The sequence below is a fragment of the Carassius carassius genome, chromosome 28 (genome assembly GCF_963082965.1).
Source record: "Carassius carassius chromosome 28, fCarCar2.1, whole genome shotgun sequence".
In the NCBI taxonomy this organism is placed as follows: Eukaryota; Metazoa; Chordata; class Actinopteri; order Cypriniformes; family Cyprinidae; genus Carassius; species Carassius carassius.
Window position 1 is genome coordinate 11,381,869 of NC_081782.1, and position 16,857 is coordinate 11,398,725.

The 16,857-nt window shown below is 41.3% G+C and overlaps 1 protein-coding gene across 1 annotated transcript in view; it reads left to right on the forward strand.

The window, feature by feature from the left end:
* Positions 1-16,857, forward strand: part of pitpnm3 (PITPNM family member 3) — an 81,599-nt gene that overhangs the window by 17,438 nt on the left and 47,304 nt on the right. The window contains exon 3 of the mRNA XM_059514308.1: positions 1,903-2,007. Coding sequence (XP_059370291.1) covers positions 1,903-2,007 — 105 coding nt within the window. The remainder of the gene's footprint in view (positions 1-1,902; positions 2,008-16,857) is intronic.

Consider the following 16,857-nt stretch of genomic DNA (forward strand, 5'->3'; position numbering starts at 1 on the left):
ACTGTTTCATGCACTTTTTTGTGAAACAATTTTGAGCCACTCAGGGATTGTTTTATACACCTTTGTTAGGCATAGGTCAGGATGTTTGTCTAGTGAGACCGACTAATTAAAGAAGTAAAACTTTTGTTTCAGTATTTTATAAAAGGGGAAAATCAAGAGACAATTTCTTAGAAAGTGATTTATCTTGCTGGCAGTGTTTTGCACTTACTGTTAGACTGTTAGCAGAATAAATTCTATGAGAAGTTTTTCATTCCCTAAATTCTTTCTTTCTCTTTAAAGCACTGCTGCTACAAGCATCAAGCGTGGCTTGTTTAACAAACACTCCGCCTTCAACAATACATTTCAGGGCAATTATAGTCAGACTTTCGGATCTCCAGCTCTGAGCAGTGTTCCAGTTGTTACGCAATTCAGCTCTGTTCTTTGAGGTCTATGAGAGTTTTGTATAATAAAAGAGAATTTATTTGCTGAATATCTCTGTCTGTTAGTTTATTGAAGTGTTGCACACTGTTCTGTGATCATTTTTAAATTGTTGATCTGTGTACAAATTCAGATTTGGCTGTCATTTTTCACCATGTTTCGCATCAGAAATTGCATTGTGTTTTAAAGTGATGTTTCAAGTTAATACTGTGCGATTTATATTCTTACTTTCTGAAGCTAAAGCAAGTAATTATTATATTTTATTATAAAAACTTTTTATTATTTTAACTGTTTATCTTGATCCTTTTCTGCCTTGTTTTAATGTTATATAAATATATAATAATTATATATAATGATATATAAATCTGAAGATAAATGTAAAAAAAAATTAAGTCTAAGATGGTTATCTAAATAAATGAATAAATATTTTTTTATATATTACTTTGACAACCCTAAAAATACATTGTTACGTCTTTCCATAAAAACCATAAGTCTAGTTTTGCACATCCCTAACTTCCATAGTAACTAGTATCCATTAATTCAATGTACATTACATGAACTTTTTTCATACTTGTGCAGATTACACTGAATACTTTAAAATAAATTCTTCTGCAATGCTCATCCACTCTCTTTCTGAAAGCATGTTCCAACATTTTTTACATTGTTCTTTTTCTCTCTCTTTCTCCTTTTAACTCACACTTTTTGCTGTCATTCTTTCTCAGTGAGCCTTGATGCACACCCTTGTGCGTTAGCGGTTTGTGTTTCATTTACTGAAATAGGTGGTTGTTTCTCCTTCAGGAACCGGCTGCTGTCGTTGCTCTTCTTTGTGCTAAGCACATTTCACACTTCAGAAGATCTATGTTCTTCCTGCTCTCTCTAAGCGCCGTTCCATTCGACACGACTCAGTAACTGCCAGTATTTGGATTATGATTTAAAACCCTTCGTCTCTCAACTCCGAGCTTCCCTCGCATTGTTTTTGTAAGCGTGCATGTGTATGTTTGTATACTCTTGTTTGAGCCAACTCAAAAACCAATTCAATTGACAGTCTAGCAAATAGCATGTAACAAACAGCGGCCGATCGGCTCGAGCGGGTGGTGCAGATGAGCGGGCCTGACAGAGCCCTGTCACAACCTCTTTTCCACACTGGAATATCGGCCGAGCAAGATCCGACATGGCATTGGGCTTGCAGTTTGCTGTCACACGCTGCGGACCACACAGCCGAGTCCTCCATCAAGAATTCAGGGGTCTGTCTCACAAGTACTGGCGGAGTGGTTGATCGCTCGCTCTGTGCTCATTAGACGGACATCACTTTATGGCTCTAGCTGTATTTAAAGATAATTCGATGAATCTTAATAGTCTTTGATGTACTGCTGTATTCCAGCTGAAATGAGCATAGCATAATGCCGATGAGCTAAATGATTGATTATCTCATCCTCATCATATGCTGCTCTCATTGAATGTGTGTTTGTGTGTGATTTCTTTCAGAGGTACTGGAAGGGAAGACAGCCATGCTTCTGGGCATGAGTCAGTGGAACTCTAATGATCTCGTTGAACAGATAGAAACCCTGGGCCACATCGACCAGACGCAGGGTAAGAGCTCATAAATGGAAATGTTATGGTTCCTGTCATCAATCGTTCTTCGTATATTACAATTCATGGTTTATGTAGATTACATGACGATATTACAAATGTTCTACAGTGGTAAAAAATTTACATGGACATCTGAGTGTACCTGAGACTGATGGTGTACGACTAATGGGATAGTTTATATATTCTCCCTCATGTCATTCTAAACCTGTATGACATTTGAAAAAGTTGATATTGAAAAAGAAGATATTTTTTGGTCACTAAAACTTTACCAACATTCTTCAAAAAAATCATCTTTGGATGTTGGTTGGAGCAACATGAGAATGAGTAAATGTTTTTCATTTTTGGGTGAACTTGGTATTTATGGGGCATTTAGGTTGTTCTTTGTGGTTGGGAAAGATACTGTACACAGTCACGGAGACCACAAAAGTGCTCAAATGTGTTAAAAAATGAATAGATGTAATGATGTAAATGCGGTTTTTAAAGGTATTTTTAACTTGACACACTTAAAAATACATTATTTTTTGTAATGAGACATAAAAGGATTAGTTCACTTCCAGAATAAAAATTTCCTGATAATTTAGGTACTCACATCCATGTCATCCAAGATGTTCATGTCTTTCTTTCTTCAGTCTAAAAGAAATGAAGGTTTTTGAGGAAAACATTCCAGGTTTTTTTCTCCATTATAGTGGACTTCAACAGTGACCAACGATGATGTAGGCAGAAGTAGTATTGAAGTCCATCTGATTTTCTCTTCCAACTTCAAAATCATCCGACATCGTTGTTTTGACATGACTTGCCTAGGACTTTGGTTGAAGTCCACTACATGGAGAAAAATTCTAAACACGTTTTCCTTAAAAACTTTAATTTCCTTTCACCTGAGGAAAGAAAGACATGAACATCTTGGATGACATTGGAATGAGTAAATAACCAGACATGTCTTCTTATGGAAGTGAACTAATCCTTGAAGCAGTGGCCAGAGACATCAGTCTTGATACATATGAACATAGACCAGCTAACCATCAACCTCACAAGACAATGACCCAAATGCACATCTCTAGCTCATATCCGTGAGGACAAAGGAGGCTGTAATCTGAAATGGCATTTTATAACGCATCTCATTATGTTTTACATTAACCACCCATGTCACAGAAATTGTTCAACCAGCTGCTTGCCAAACAAATCTTTTATTTTTCATTTTTGCCATGAAAACGGAGGAAACAGACGTCAGGCTTCATTAAGCAGCATCATGTCTCAGCTGTCTCCATTGATTTTTCTTGCTCTTTGTTCTTATCTATTCTGTTCTTGTAATGGTAAGGGTTAGCTAGCATGAGTCATTAGTGAAATAAACATCAGGATTCTTCACTTACTTGCTGCTTGGAACTTTTTGAAGTTGCTTTCAGGCTAAGTGTTTTTTACATAATGTAGCCATATTTATTAATATCTCATGTTCTTTGTGTAAACGTCCATACATTTGTGAAACTTAAAGAGGCTTTTAGCTTCAGCTAATGCTGCTGAGATGTATTCTGCTCAGTGCTCTTCTTGTGTTATATTTCGTTTTTGGAAGCTCTGCTAGCATTTGTTCAGTGGAAGGAGGATAGTGTACATTTCTGCAAGGTTTGCTCGTGTAGTAGCTGATACATCGCAATCGAATTTATGTAAAAAATGTTACTCTCTCCTGTGATTTACTGCCTGTGGCATATGCAATTACGTATCGATTTACTTTTTAAATTCAGAACCTCTAACCGACATAATTTTCCCACGTCGGTTATTTAATTTTTTTAATCCGGTTTAAACTTTCCCCAGGGTTGCCAGATCCATGACACAAAACAACCCTGATAGCTAATCAAAACTAGATTAAAAACTAGCCCAATCATGTTTTTTCCCTGAGTTTTGTCCTCTGTCGGGTGTCCCCTCCACCAAAATCAAGGGCGTCAAGGGTGATCGTTTTAATTAGAAATCTGACTAAAAAACAACCCCGTGACCGCAACCCTGACTTTCCCCTTAAAAACATAATACAGTGTGTGTAGTCACGTGACTCCGTCCACTCAGCAGTATGGAAGCAACATAGAACTCGAACACCGAGGCATCTAAGCAACCGGAGCTGCGTAAAAATATGCTTTTTACATATTTTTGTGTGAATATATCCTTTTTATATAAAAAAAACTGAATAACATTTTAATAAAACTGAAAAGGGACTTTTTTATGTTTTCATTTCAAGACCTGTATGTCAGTCAGTCTCTAGGTCGTCCTCAGACGAGCCTTCCATCGTTGCCTCCAGTCATCCTGATTCTCCATGCATCTGGCCAGTTCATTGGTGCTCTGGGCTCCTGCATCCCTCTTGAGTATGTCCACGTAAGTTAGCGTGGGACGTCCTCTTGACCGATGGCCATGTGTTGGTTCCCATAGCACCAGCTTGCTGGCTGGCAGCTCTCGATGCCTTCGGCAATGTCCTGCAAGTCTCATTCTCCTCACAGCAATCTTATTGCTCACTCTTGGTACTCCCTCATACAGGATTTTGTTGGTTACATGCTCACTCTTGCTGATGTTAAGCACTGCACGTAGCATCCTGGTGTAGCACCCATCCAGGGACTTCTCTAAGGTTTGATTCAGGGTCCAGCATTCACTGCCATAGAGGAGAATGGACTCTACCGTCGCGTAGAAGATGCTGAGTTTGATTTGGCGGGAAAGGTTGTAGTTCCATACACTGTTCATGCCATTCAGGGCCCTCCATGCAAGTGCCTTCCTCACTTTTAGATCTTGCTCAGTTGAGTTGACCCATGCACCCAGGTATTTGAAGTCCTCAACTTCTTTCAGCACAGTGTCTCCTGCTGTTATCAGAGGTTGATGATCTGGTGGAACGTTGTAGGTCATGACCTCAGTTTTCTTTGCATTTATCCTAAGGCCAACCTTGGTGCACTCTAGCTCTACCCTGTGTAGTAGTTCCTGTGCTTGTTCCATGTTGTCGTAGAGCAGACTGATGTCTGATGGGGGCTAGTGTGTCCCCTTGCATAACTCCAGCCAGGATGTCAAACTCCTCACTGTTGCCATCTGGGGTCACCACCCTGGCCCTTGTTCCTGAGTACATGGACTCTATTGCCCGGAGTAGGTTCGGAGGAATTCTGTATGCCTTCAGGATCTTCACCATCGTACCTCTGTGAATCGAATCAAATGCCTTTTTGAAGTCTATGAAACATAGGACTGCAGTCAGGTTGTCCTTCCTCACCTCCTCTATCAATCTCCTGAGTGCCAAGATCTGGGCTGTAGCAGTTCGCCCTTCTCGAAAGCCGTTCTGATTTACTCTCAGATGAGGGTCGATTGCTTGCCGGACCCTGTTCAGAATCATGCGGTTGTAGCTTTTGCGCAATACTACAGGTCAGGCTGATGCCTTGGTAGTTGTCCGGCTTCGAGAGGTCTCCGGATTTGGGCACTGGCACGATGTTTGATAGAGACCACATATCAGGCAGCCGATTGTGCAGCAGAGCAAGGTTGCAGAACTCTAGAATGATGTCATCAAAGTCACAGTTCTTCAGCACCTCTAGGGGTATGCCATCCGGACCAGCACTTTTTCCCTCTCTTACTGTGGCTTTTGCTCTGACGAGCTCACCGAGTGTGAAGGGACCATCGTTGATGTTCAGGTTTGGGAGGTCTGATGGTATCTCCTCTTCCTCAGCTGCGTCTGCTGTTTCCCCCAGCAGCCTTTTGAAGTGGCTTGACCAGGTCATCACCCTCTCCTCCGGGCTGTGTCCCTTCACCTGTCCCTCCTTTGTCCTCTTCCGCCCCGTCATTTCATTGATGACCCTCCAGGCCTCCCCATACTGCTGTTCCCCTTGCGCCGCCTGCACCCTCCGCACTTTTTCCATCAGTTCTTCCACTTTAATGGCATCATAGGTTCTGAAAAGAAACTGTTTGGCTTCGTTCAGCTCGCTGCGTCTCTCCGCAGTTGGTTCCCGCTCAAAGTTGAGGCGGGCTTCCTCCACCATCCCACATGCTGCTATGACCTCTGGATGTTTTGATCGCAGGGAGGTTCTGACTTTCTCCATCTTAGGCACGCACTGTCTAGTCGCCTCCTTGTTTACTGTGACGAATCTCCTGTATTCGCTGCTTGCCTCCGCTCCCCTGTCCAGCTGCTGGAATAGTCTCCTCACCTCCTCTGTGTATCTGGTTAGAAGGCCAGGGTCACTTGAGAAAGCTTTCCAGTTATACCGTATTTTGGGACTTGGTTTGGGAACCCTGAGGCTCAGGCGAACTCTCATTGAGACCACGCGGTGGTCTGAGCCCACAGAACTAAAAGTGCTGTATGGCTCAGCATTCATAATGGAGTTCCTCCACTTCTTCCTCACTAGGATGTAATCTAGCTGCCGTAGCGTTCCTGAGGCTCGGTCCCGGAAGGTCCACCTCTTTCCTGTTCTTTTCCGGAAGATGGTATTTGCCGCCAGTAACTCGTGCTCCGTGAGGAAGGCAGTGAGGTAGGTGCCATTGCGGTTGGTAGAGTCGTGGTAGGGGAAGGGTACGTCCTCTGGTCCAAGCCTTGCATTGAAGTCCCCAAGAATTGCCAGGAAGTTGTGCGTTGGGACGCCGCGGACCGCTCTTACAAGTTCCTCAAAGAACTTCTCTACCTCGTCAGATGACGCCACGTTGGTGGGTGAGTACACGACTATGACTGTTGTTACTGGGTTACCCGAGAACTCTGCACACATAATCCTGTCAGTGTGGTGGTAAACCCGACGTAGAGCCTTACGTGCCCGTGGGCCCAGCATTAACCCTACACCGCCTATTGCGGCTTGGGCATCGTTCCTCCATGCTGATGTGGAAATAAACGTGCATGTCTCCACTCTGTGGTACAGTATTAGGTCATCAGTGTGCACTCTCCTATGTTCTTGGACCCCCAGGATCTCCACTCCCCGTTCCTCTACACAGTGTGCAAGTTCTATCAACCTCGCTTTTCTCACTGTGCATGCGTTGAAGGTTCCCATAACAACTGGTTTCCGACAGCGCATGATTGCATTGGACGGGGTGAGTCATTTTTATTTATAGAGCACATTTATAAACAAAAGCTGTTGGCCAAATTGCTGTACAGAATTTAAGCATATAACAAAATACAAGTAAACATAGAAGACAGCGACAGATATAACACTACAGTTATGCCACTGTGCTTACTTATGACCCTAAGCAACAGTAAATAAATGAGTTTTAAGAAGAACGTATGTTGGTACAGTTTTTATATAGGGTGGCAACTTGTTTCATAACTGTGGAGCAGCCACTGAAAAGGCACGATCTCCTTTTGATTTTAAGCGTGTCCTTGGTACAGTCAACTGAAGACTACTAGTTGATCGAAGTTCCCTAGAAGCATTACATTGGAACAGAAGGAGATCGGAGATATACAGTAAGATAGAGCCAGTCCAATGATTAGTATGTTTATTAGTTATATTATATTAGTAAGCATTAGTATGCTTTGATTTCAACTGTTTTAAATATTCAATAAATAATTATAATTAGTTTGTTTCCTTCAATTATTTTATAATCAAAATATGAAAAATGCACTCTTTCATTAGAAAAACATCCCACATATATAAATGCAAAAAGAAATGCAGAAGAAATTGCAAAAGTATATTAGTTATTATATATATTTGTCTTCGCTACAATGACTGATTGAAATGGTTAATCTGGTTCACTCTTTTTTTTCTCTCATCAAATAAACTATTTATTAAAAAAGAAATTATAATAGTATAGTATTTTTGATGTTTTGAAAGTCTCTTATATGCACAAAGACTATTTATTTGATAAAAATACAGTAAAAACAATAATAGTGTGTAATATTATATTTATATGATATTATGTCTCATGATCCTTTTGAAATCATTATAATATGCTGATTTTGTTCTCCAGAAACATTTATTATTATTATTATTATTATTATTATTATTATTATTGAAAACGGATGTGCTGTTTAATGTTTTGTTGAGACCATAAAATCTTTTTACCAGGAATCTTTGATTAATAGAAATTTCAAAAGAACAGCATTTATTTGAAATAGAAACATTTAAACAAAGTCATCAAAAGAATAAAAGATATTGACTATCTATAACTATATCGCTAAGCCCTAATATCTTCTAAATCTTTTCTTCAAGTTGAAATTCTGTTTTTAAACTTAGCATTAATTATATTAATGTTTTGTTGAGACCATAATATCTTTTTACCAGGAATCTTTGATTAATAGAAATTTCAAAAGAACAGCATTTATTTGAAATAGAAACATTTAAACAAAGTCATCAAAAGAATAAAAGATATTGACTATCTATAACTATATCGCTAAGCCCTAATATCTTCTAAATCTTTTCTTCAAGTTGAAATTCTGTTTTTAAACTTAGCATTAATTATATTAATGTTTTGTTGAGACCATAATATCTTTTTACCAGGAATCTTTGATTAATAGAAATTTCAAAAGAACAGCATTTATTTGAAATAGAAACATTTAAACAGTCATCAAAAGAATAAAAGATATTGACTATCTATAACTATATCGCTAAGCCCTAATATCTTCTAAATCTTTTCTTCAAGTTGAAATTCTGTTTTTAAACTTAGCATTAATTTGATAAAAATACAGTAAAAACAATAATAGTGTGTAATATTATATTTATATGATATTATGTCTCATGATCCTTTTGAAATCATTATAATATGCTGATTTTGTTCTCCAGAAACATTTATTATTATTATTATTATTATTGAAAACGGTTGTGCTGTTTAATGTTTTGTTGAGACCATAATATCTTTTTAACAGGAATCTTTGATTAATAGAAATTTCAAAAGAACAGCATTTATTTGAAATAGAAACATTTAAACAAAGTCATCAAAAGAATAAAAGATATTGACTATCTATAACTATATCGCTAAGCCCTAATATCTTCTAAATCTTTTCTTCAAGTTGAAATTCTGTTTTTAAACTTAGCATTAATTATATTGAATCCTAATCTTATTTTCCCATAGTTCATTACAGTTGAGACATTTTATTGACAGGATTAAGTGATGGAGGTACACTGAAGTCTGTGGGCACTCCAGGTTTCCAGATTAATTAGCCTGTCAAAGAGGGGGCTTTCTGCCTGGTGCGCTAAAGACTGATGTTAATTAGAAAACAGTGCCGAAGTTGCTTTCACATGCAGCTAGCGGGGGGTCCTTTTGTCCAGATTCCAGCCAGCTTGAGTTCAGCAGAGCTGTCTGGATGCTGTCTGATCCTGTCGTGATGTAAAATTCTTGATTGATCTGTGTGCAGTATGGGAACACTTGAGTGACGGCTGTAGGTTCCTGCCTAAAATTGACATCCTGCAGCATCCATCTTTTAAATATTACAATTAGCTGTCAGAACATTTGGCTTATCCTTCTATGCAGGAAATATCTTGAGTCATCATAAACACACTGGCATTATGAAAACCGTCACATTCTTAGGTGTGGTCATTATGGTGAAATTTCAGTGACATTTCACATGCAAAAAGGCATTTGTACAATGTCGGTAGCAGTGAGATGTGTAAAGAACAACTCGCACAGATGTCAGTTTCAAACTGACAAACAAACTGTTTTTTTTCTTCTTAGTTAACCTTATTTTTTGGTAAAGTTGGTTATAAGTTGGTATTTATTTTAATTTCTTATTCTTTGTTTTATTTATTTTTTTATGGGTAAATATTTTTGCTTTGCATTTTTAACATGCTTTGCAATGCTCTAATGTCACATTTTGTTGTCACATTTTGTTGAAATCAATTGTCACATCTTCCATGTGTAGCACAGTTTGTTTGGCAGTTATTGGCAGAGTTGACTGTTCAATATGTTTGGTTAGAATGATGGACATTTCTTTTGAAATATACTTTCTCTGCATTAAATATAAACTAGAATTTTTTTTTTGATGGTCCTTTTATATAAAGTCCATTGATGTCAAATCTTGTAAAATCAGCAATACAGCTACTTAGATAAGTGAGAGACGTGATGATAATTTTTTTTCTTCTCAGAAGTACCGGTAGCTTTCATTCTTTGTTTCTGAATACCGTGTGGCTTTTTATCAGTCAAACAAGCTCTTTGTGACCTGCTGTACTTGACTGGCTTCTAAACGTGTTGTTTTTTTTTTTTTTTTTTTTTTTTGAGGGATTGCTTCTATTCCAACTGTTCCTCTTTAGGTGAAAACAGTAGGTGCTTCTCAAAAATTTGACTTCTTATTCATGCTACCATTTTTACCTTTCATAGCAAGATGATAATGATTCTATAAATCAATTTAATGGGAACTCATTAGGACCTTTAAAGCAGACACTCCAGTTAATTGCAGTTCCTCGCAGGTAGAAATCTCATCAATCTATGATCTAAAGGATCTGAAATGCCTTCCCTGAGGACTACCTGATTGACGAGCTAAATGACGAACTGATTGTTTAAGGAATCATATGTGTAACTGACAGCTGGAGCCACCCCAGACAGATTAGGGATTTGGAGACTTTTGTGAGACTCTTTGTAAATCTATAAACTCACATCATGGGAGCCAGTTACATCCCCATGCAGCAGCTCTGGGCTGAGGTTTTGTTTTTGCTCCTTTGCTATTGCTAGTAATTACTTTTCAATCATTGGCATTGCCTAATCATCTTGATTGCATGTGTATTAGCGGGGTGAGGGCAGTGATTGTTTATGTCAAAGTCACCTTTATTTATATAGCGCTTTAAACAAAATACATTGCGTCAAAGCAACTGAACAACATTCATTAGGAAAACAGTGTCAATAATGCAAAAATGATAGTTAAAGGCAGTTCATCATTGGAATTATTTATGTCCTCTCTGTTCAGTTAAATAGTGTCTGTGCATTTATTTGCAATCAAGTCAATGATATCGCTGTAGATGAAGTGTCCCCAACTAAGCAAGCCAGAGGCGACAGCGGCAAGGAACCGAAACTCCATCGGTGACAGAATGGAGAAAAAAACCTTGGGAGAAACCAGGCTCAGTTGGGGGGCCAGTTCTCCTCTGACCAGACGAAACCAGTAGTTCAATTCCAGGCTGCAGCAAAGTCAGATTGTGCAGAAGAATCATCTGTTTCCTGTGGTCTTGTCCTGGTGCTCCTCTGAGACCAGGTCTTTACAGGGGATCTGTATCTGGGGCTCTAGTTGTCCTGGTCTCCACTGTCTTTCAGGGATGTAGAGGTCCTTTCTAGGTGCTGATCCAGCATCTGGTCTGGATACATTCTGGATCCGGGTGACTGCAGTGACCCTCTGATCTGGACACAGACTGGATCTGGTGGCCACGGTGACCTCGGAACAAGAGAGAAACAGACAAATATTAGCGTAGATGCCATTCTTCTAATGATGTAGCAAGTACATAGGGTGTTATGGGAAGTGTTTCCGGTTCCGGTTTACCTAATTAATGCAGCCTAAAAATCCTTTAACGGATTTGGATAATAAAAGCATATTAGTATGTTATGTGTATGCCAGGTTAAAGAGATGGGTCTTTAATCTAGATTTAAACTGCAAGAGTGTGTCTGCCTCCCGAACAATGTTAGGTAGGTTATTCCAGAGTTTGGGCGCCAAATAGGAAAAGGATCTGCCGCCTGCAGTTGATTTTGATATTCTAGGTATTATCAAATTGCCTGAGTTTTGAGAACGTAGCGGACGTAGAGGATTATAATATAAAAGGAGCTCATTCAAATACTGAGGTGCTAAACCATTCAGGGCTTTATAAGTAATAAGCAATATTTTAAAATATATGCGATGCTTGATAGGGAGCCAGTGCAGTGTTGACAGGATGTTATGTGAGCAGATGGAAGTTGGAGTTGAGGAGTAAAGGGGGCCTGTTGGCAGAGCTTGGGTTTGAAGACCGAAACAGCCTGATGAATCCTCAGAGAAAAATCACCTGACAGAAACCAGCAACCTCCTCCATCTGGGTTGCCCTCTATACCTTCCTTTTCTGTCCACTGATTGAATTCAATCAGTGCGAGTATGATGGACTCCAGTAGGTTAGTACTTGAGATTTAAAGCTGGAGCTCTGTTTTGAAGTCATTTCTTCATTTATGCATTTTCCCATGCTTATGAATCTCTAAGTACATACAGTACATTTGTGCTGCCTCTGAATCAGCAACTTAGATGTGCTTACTACAGTGGTTCCTAACCAGGGGGCTACTTTCACTTTTAAAAAATATTTAAAATATGATAAAACAGCATTAAATTAAGAGAAAACACCTTAAAATCAAGACATTTTTTATTCACCACTTTTAACTTCTTGAACAACCTGAATTAATGAGCTAGTGTCACTTTAAAAATGGAAAATGCTAATATTTTTTCGGTAGAATCAAAGAAGATATGTTTTTTTTTTTTTTGTATCATTAGGTGCATTTCCATTACAGATTTGCACAAATATTTGGCAATATTTGTTAAATGTTGATAAAGTATTGCGAAATGACAGCACTTCACTTAACCAATGTAATGCGACTAAAACAAATCTTTTGCCTCTCACGATAAGTCATGGCAATGGATTTTGGTGGGATTCTTTTGAAGGATTTTGGAGAGCCGCTTCAAAAACATGCATGGCATGGCTGGCATAAACACAAGCATTGACTAGAGTGGCCGTAATCAGCTTCAGTGGCCCAATCAGAGCCACACTGTGCCGCAGACATGTGCAGTGTAAATTGTTTAAGCATTAATGGTAGGTAAAGCCCCTTATACTGGAGAGCGGCCACATATAAAGTGTTTCTTGGAGATTGTAGTACATTGAGGAATGATCATATGACTTTTTACATCCGCCATGTGACCTGTAAATGCAAAAAAAAAAAAAAAAGTTTCAATTGCAGTTTTGTGAATTTCTTTTTCGCAATGCCTGAAAAACCACATCTCATGAGTGTAAAAACTTTTTTGCAAAGTTTGGGAGTTTTTGCGTTTTGGCGTTTCCATTAGGCGTATTTTTAATTCACAATTTTAATTTGCGCAATTTGAAGGTTAATTGAAACGCAAGGGCTGGGTATTGTTCAAAATCTTTCGATCCGGTGCCAATTTCGATACCTCAGTTTCGATACCTGTTCCTAACGATACTTTTTTCGATACCATATGTTTTAAAATCCATTTCAACATCAACACAAATACATTAAACACAAAACTTTTATTTTTCACCTTAATTAAAACAAATTCTGGTAACACTTCACACTCAGGATAACATTATTAATACAACTGGTTGTGCTTTTTGGAGAGGGGTGCGCCATTCAGGGGCGGACTGGGACCAAAAAGTTGCCCTGGACTTTCTTGCCCACAGCAGCCCACCACATCATAACGCAAACGCCCGTTTTGATGTAATTTATTAATTTCATATTTAAGTAAACAGTGGGGATTTTAACCAATAGGGCAACTGGATCGTCCGTTGAAAAAAAAAAAAAAGAAAAAAAGACCAGCAGCTGTTCATTTAGCGACTCCTAGTGAGTGATACATGCTCAAGGCACAAACATTCTTCTAGAACTCACACTTTGCATTCAGTTAGCAGATCCATACGAATCATGCATGAAATGAAATGATAGCTTTATGTGCTTTACAGATGAACTTGAAGTCTTTATTCATTCGAGATGTTCAATGATAGATAATCTTTGGCTCGGTAATAGAAGTTCATGATCCGTTTAGTAAACCGATGATTCTTTTGAGTCACTCTTTTAAAATAATAATTTATTTTGTTTAACGAAACCAGTGTGGAAACCAGTGTTTCACAAACTGGATAGATCTGAGGTGCAGGGCTCGCAAAATCATTATCCCCACGTCCCGGGGCTATTGTGTTTTCCAGTCCAATGGGCTATCGTGAATAGTGATGTTAAACTCCTAACTTGATTCGCGTTGTTCACTCACTTGAAGGGGTGAAACGGATCGTAGCTGATCGTTTGCACTTGTTTCTAAATCTTGCTGATTCAAACGTTTTAAACAATTCGCGCGTTTGGGGCTTGCGCTCACTCATTCAAAGCACGCGCTGCGGGCAGCATTTCAGACAATGCGCGTACAGAGAATGAATTCATCTTTCGTGTATCGTAACTTCTGAATGAACACATACACACACAATTATATAAAAATAATTGTCTCTGCAAGTATTCTTGTAAACACAGTCGGTTATGTTTTAAGTGAACGTATACAGTGGCCTGCTGCTTAGAAAAATTCGCCATACCGGATAAATCTGTCTCTCTCTCTGTTTTTTAGACGACGTGAAAGGGGGCGTGTTTCAAGATACGCAATGGAGTAGACCAAACTAAACAGGGAGGGAGGGCAAAACACTCATCCAAACAAATACTTCATTAAATTTGTGGTATTGCCAGCTTTGGTTGCAATACTCTTATCGCATATGTTGTGTCAGAAACACGCCAGGTTCCTCCTCCACACAATCACGACGCACACCCTCACCTGAGTACTAATCACCACCACCTGATCCGCATCACCTTCATCCACCTCAGCACCACAAAAGCCACACACACGCACTCAGTCATTGTCCGGTCACGTTCATGACAAGATCATTCCTGCGCTAACTATTAGGACTAACTCCTCTTTACCTTCTCTCCAAGGATAACCTCCGAAGTCTCTTTTTCTGTCTTCTCTCCAAGGATTACCTCCAAGATCCTCCCAAAGACCCCACGGTGCGTGTGTGTGGTACCCTCCTTCCCGGCACGGATCCCAGCACCCATCCACTCCTTACTTCCCGCTCCTCTGCTTGTGTCCATTTAATAAACTACATCTTTCATCTGTTACTCCTCTGTCTCCGAGTGATCCGTAACAGATGACCGGACCCGCACCGAGAGACACAAGCATGAGCCTCACGGATCCCTTCCAGGAATTAGTAGATGCACTCCGCCGTACACTTATGTCAGCACCTGCATCACCACCACCAGCGAGCACTTCCGCGGATCCTATCATCCCTCCTTCACCTGCCGTGCACGCCAGTCCCATGGCACAGCCAGCGCCCTACTCTGGTTCGGCGGAGGAATGCAGCGGATTCTTGCTTCAGTGTTCACTGGTCCTGGAGATGCAACCGCTCTCGTACCCTACGGATTGAGCCAAGGTAGCTTTCATTATCTCCCAGTTACAAGGCAAGGCTTTACAATGGGCAGACTCTCTCTGGACCCAGAATAATCCTGTAAACCAGTCGTATTCTAGCTTCATCGAACACTTCCGGGAAGTTTTCGGCAAACCTGCCTGGGACTCCTCTATAGGTGAGAGATTATACAACTTGAAACAAGGGAATATGTCTGTCAATGATTATGCCTTGCAGTTCAGGACTCTGGCGGCCTCTAGTGGATGGAACGAACAGGCCCTTCTCACTACCTATCGCCAAGGATTGGAGCCCAGAGTGCGGTTGCATCTCGCTGCATACGAGGATACCATCGGCCTCGAGCGATTCATCCAGCTGTCCATCCGCCTCGCCACTCGTATGCAGTCGTGCTTAGAAGAGCACCAGGGCCAGGCGCATTCCTCCTCTCCGCTCTGCCGGCCAGAGAACGTCAGCTCCCCAGAACCAGCCAGCGAGCCCATGGTCGTGGACTCCTACCGCCTCACTATGGCGGAGCGTCAAAGACGGCTGGCCCAGAATCTTTGTCTGTACTGTGCAGCTCCGGGGCACACCATAGCTGGGTGCCCCGTCCGTCCTCCTCGTCCCATGGTGAGTGCCATCCTTCCTTCACGATATTCTATGAAACCACTCACCACTGTTGTGACACTTACTGCGGCTGATGTGTCTCTTCCAGTTTCCGCACTCCTCGATTCTGGGTCAGCCGGCAACTTCATCTCCGGCGCCCTCTGCCGTCAACTCAGTCTCCCAACCTCGTCCACGGCGGCCGCTTACCAAATCCACACCATCACCGGCAGGCCGTTAAGCAAGAAGTATGTACGCCACTGCGTGGGTCCAATCTCTCTCCAAACTGGACTCCTTCACCATGAGAACATTCATCTGCTGGTTCTGGAGGATTCCACCGCTGACGTCATCTTAGGGCGCCCGTGGTTGGAGCAGCATAACCCGGTAATCTCCTGGAAGACCGGAGAAATCCTGAAGTGGGGCGAAGCCTGCTTTCAATCCTGTATCTCCGGCTGTCCAGTTCCCGTGGAACGTCCCTCCGAAACACTACCAGTCTACACCACCTCTATTGAAAGCCCTGTCGTCAACCAATCCATCTCCATACCCCAGTGCTACGCCCCCTTCAGGGATGTTTTCTGCCCGAAGCGGGCCTCCAAGCTGCCTCGACACCGGCCATGGGACTGTGCCATAGATCTGCTGCCGGGTGAACCAGTGCCTAGGGGACGGATCTATCCCCTATCCGTTCCCGAGGAGAAGGCCATGGAGGATTACATCAGGGAGGCGCTGGCTCAAGGATACATCTGCCCATCTACCTCCCCTGCTGCTTCGAGTTTCTTCTTCGTGGCCAAGAAGGATGGAGGTTTGCGGCCATGTATCGACTACAGAGCCCTGAATAAAATTACTCAGAAGTTTCGCTATCCTCTTCCCCTCGTCCCAGCGGCCCTAGAACATCTCCGTGGTGCCACTGTATTCTCCAAGTTGGACCTCCGCAGCGTGTATAACCTCATCCGGATGTTACTCACCCGAAGAGAGGTCTGAGAATCCTCCCAGACAAAGTTATTGTTGCCCCTATCACTTGGTCTGCCGAAACCCTACCTCCAGCCGAAACTCCTGCCAACGCTCCGCCGGGTTGCCCACCAGGGCACCAGTACATCCCCAGGACACGTCGCACTCCTCTCATACATCCCCATACATCACTTGGCACTGGTCACCCGGGGGTCAATGAAACCCTCTCGTTGCTACGGGAACGCTTCTGGTGGCCCAACATGGCCTCGGATGTCAGAAGGTACGTGAGTGGATGTAACAGCTG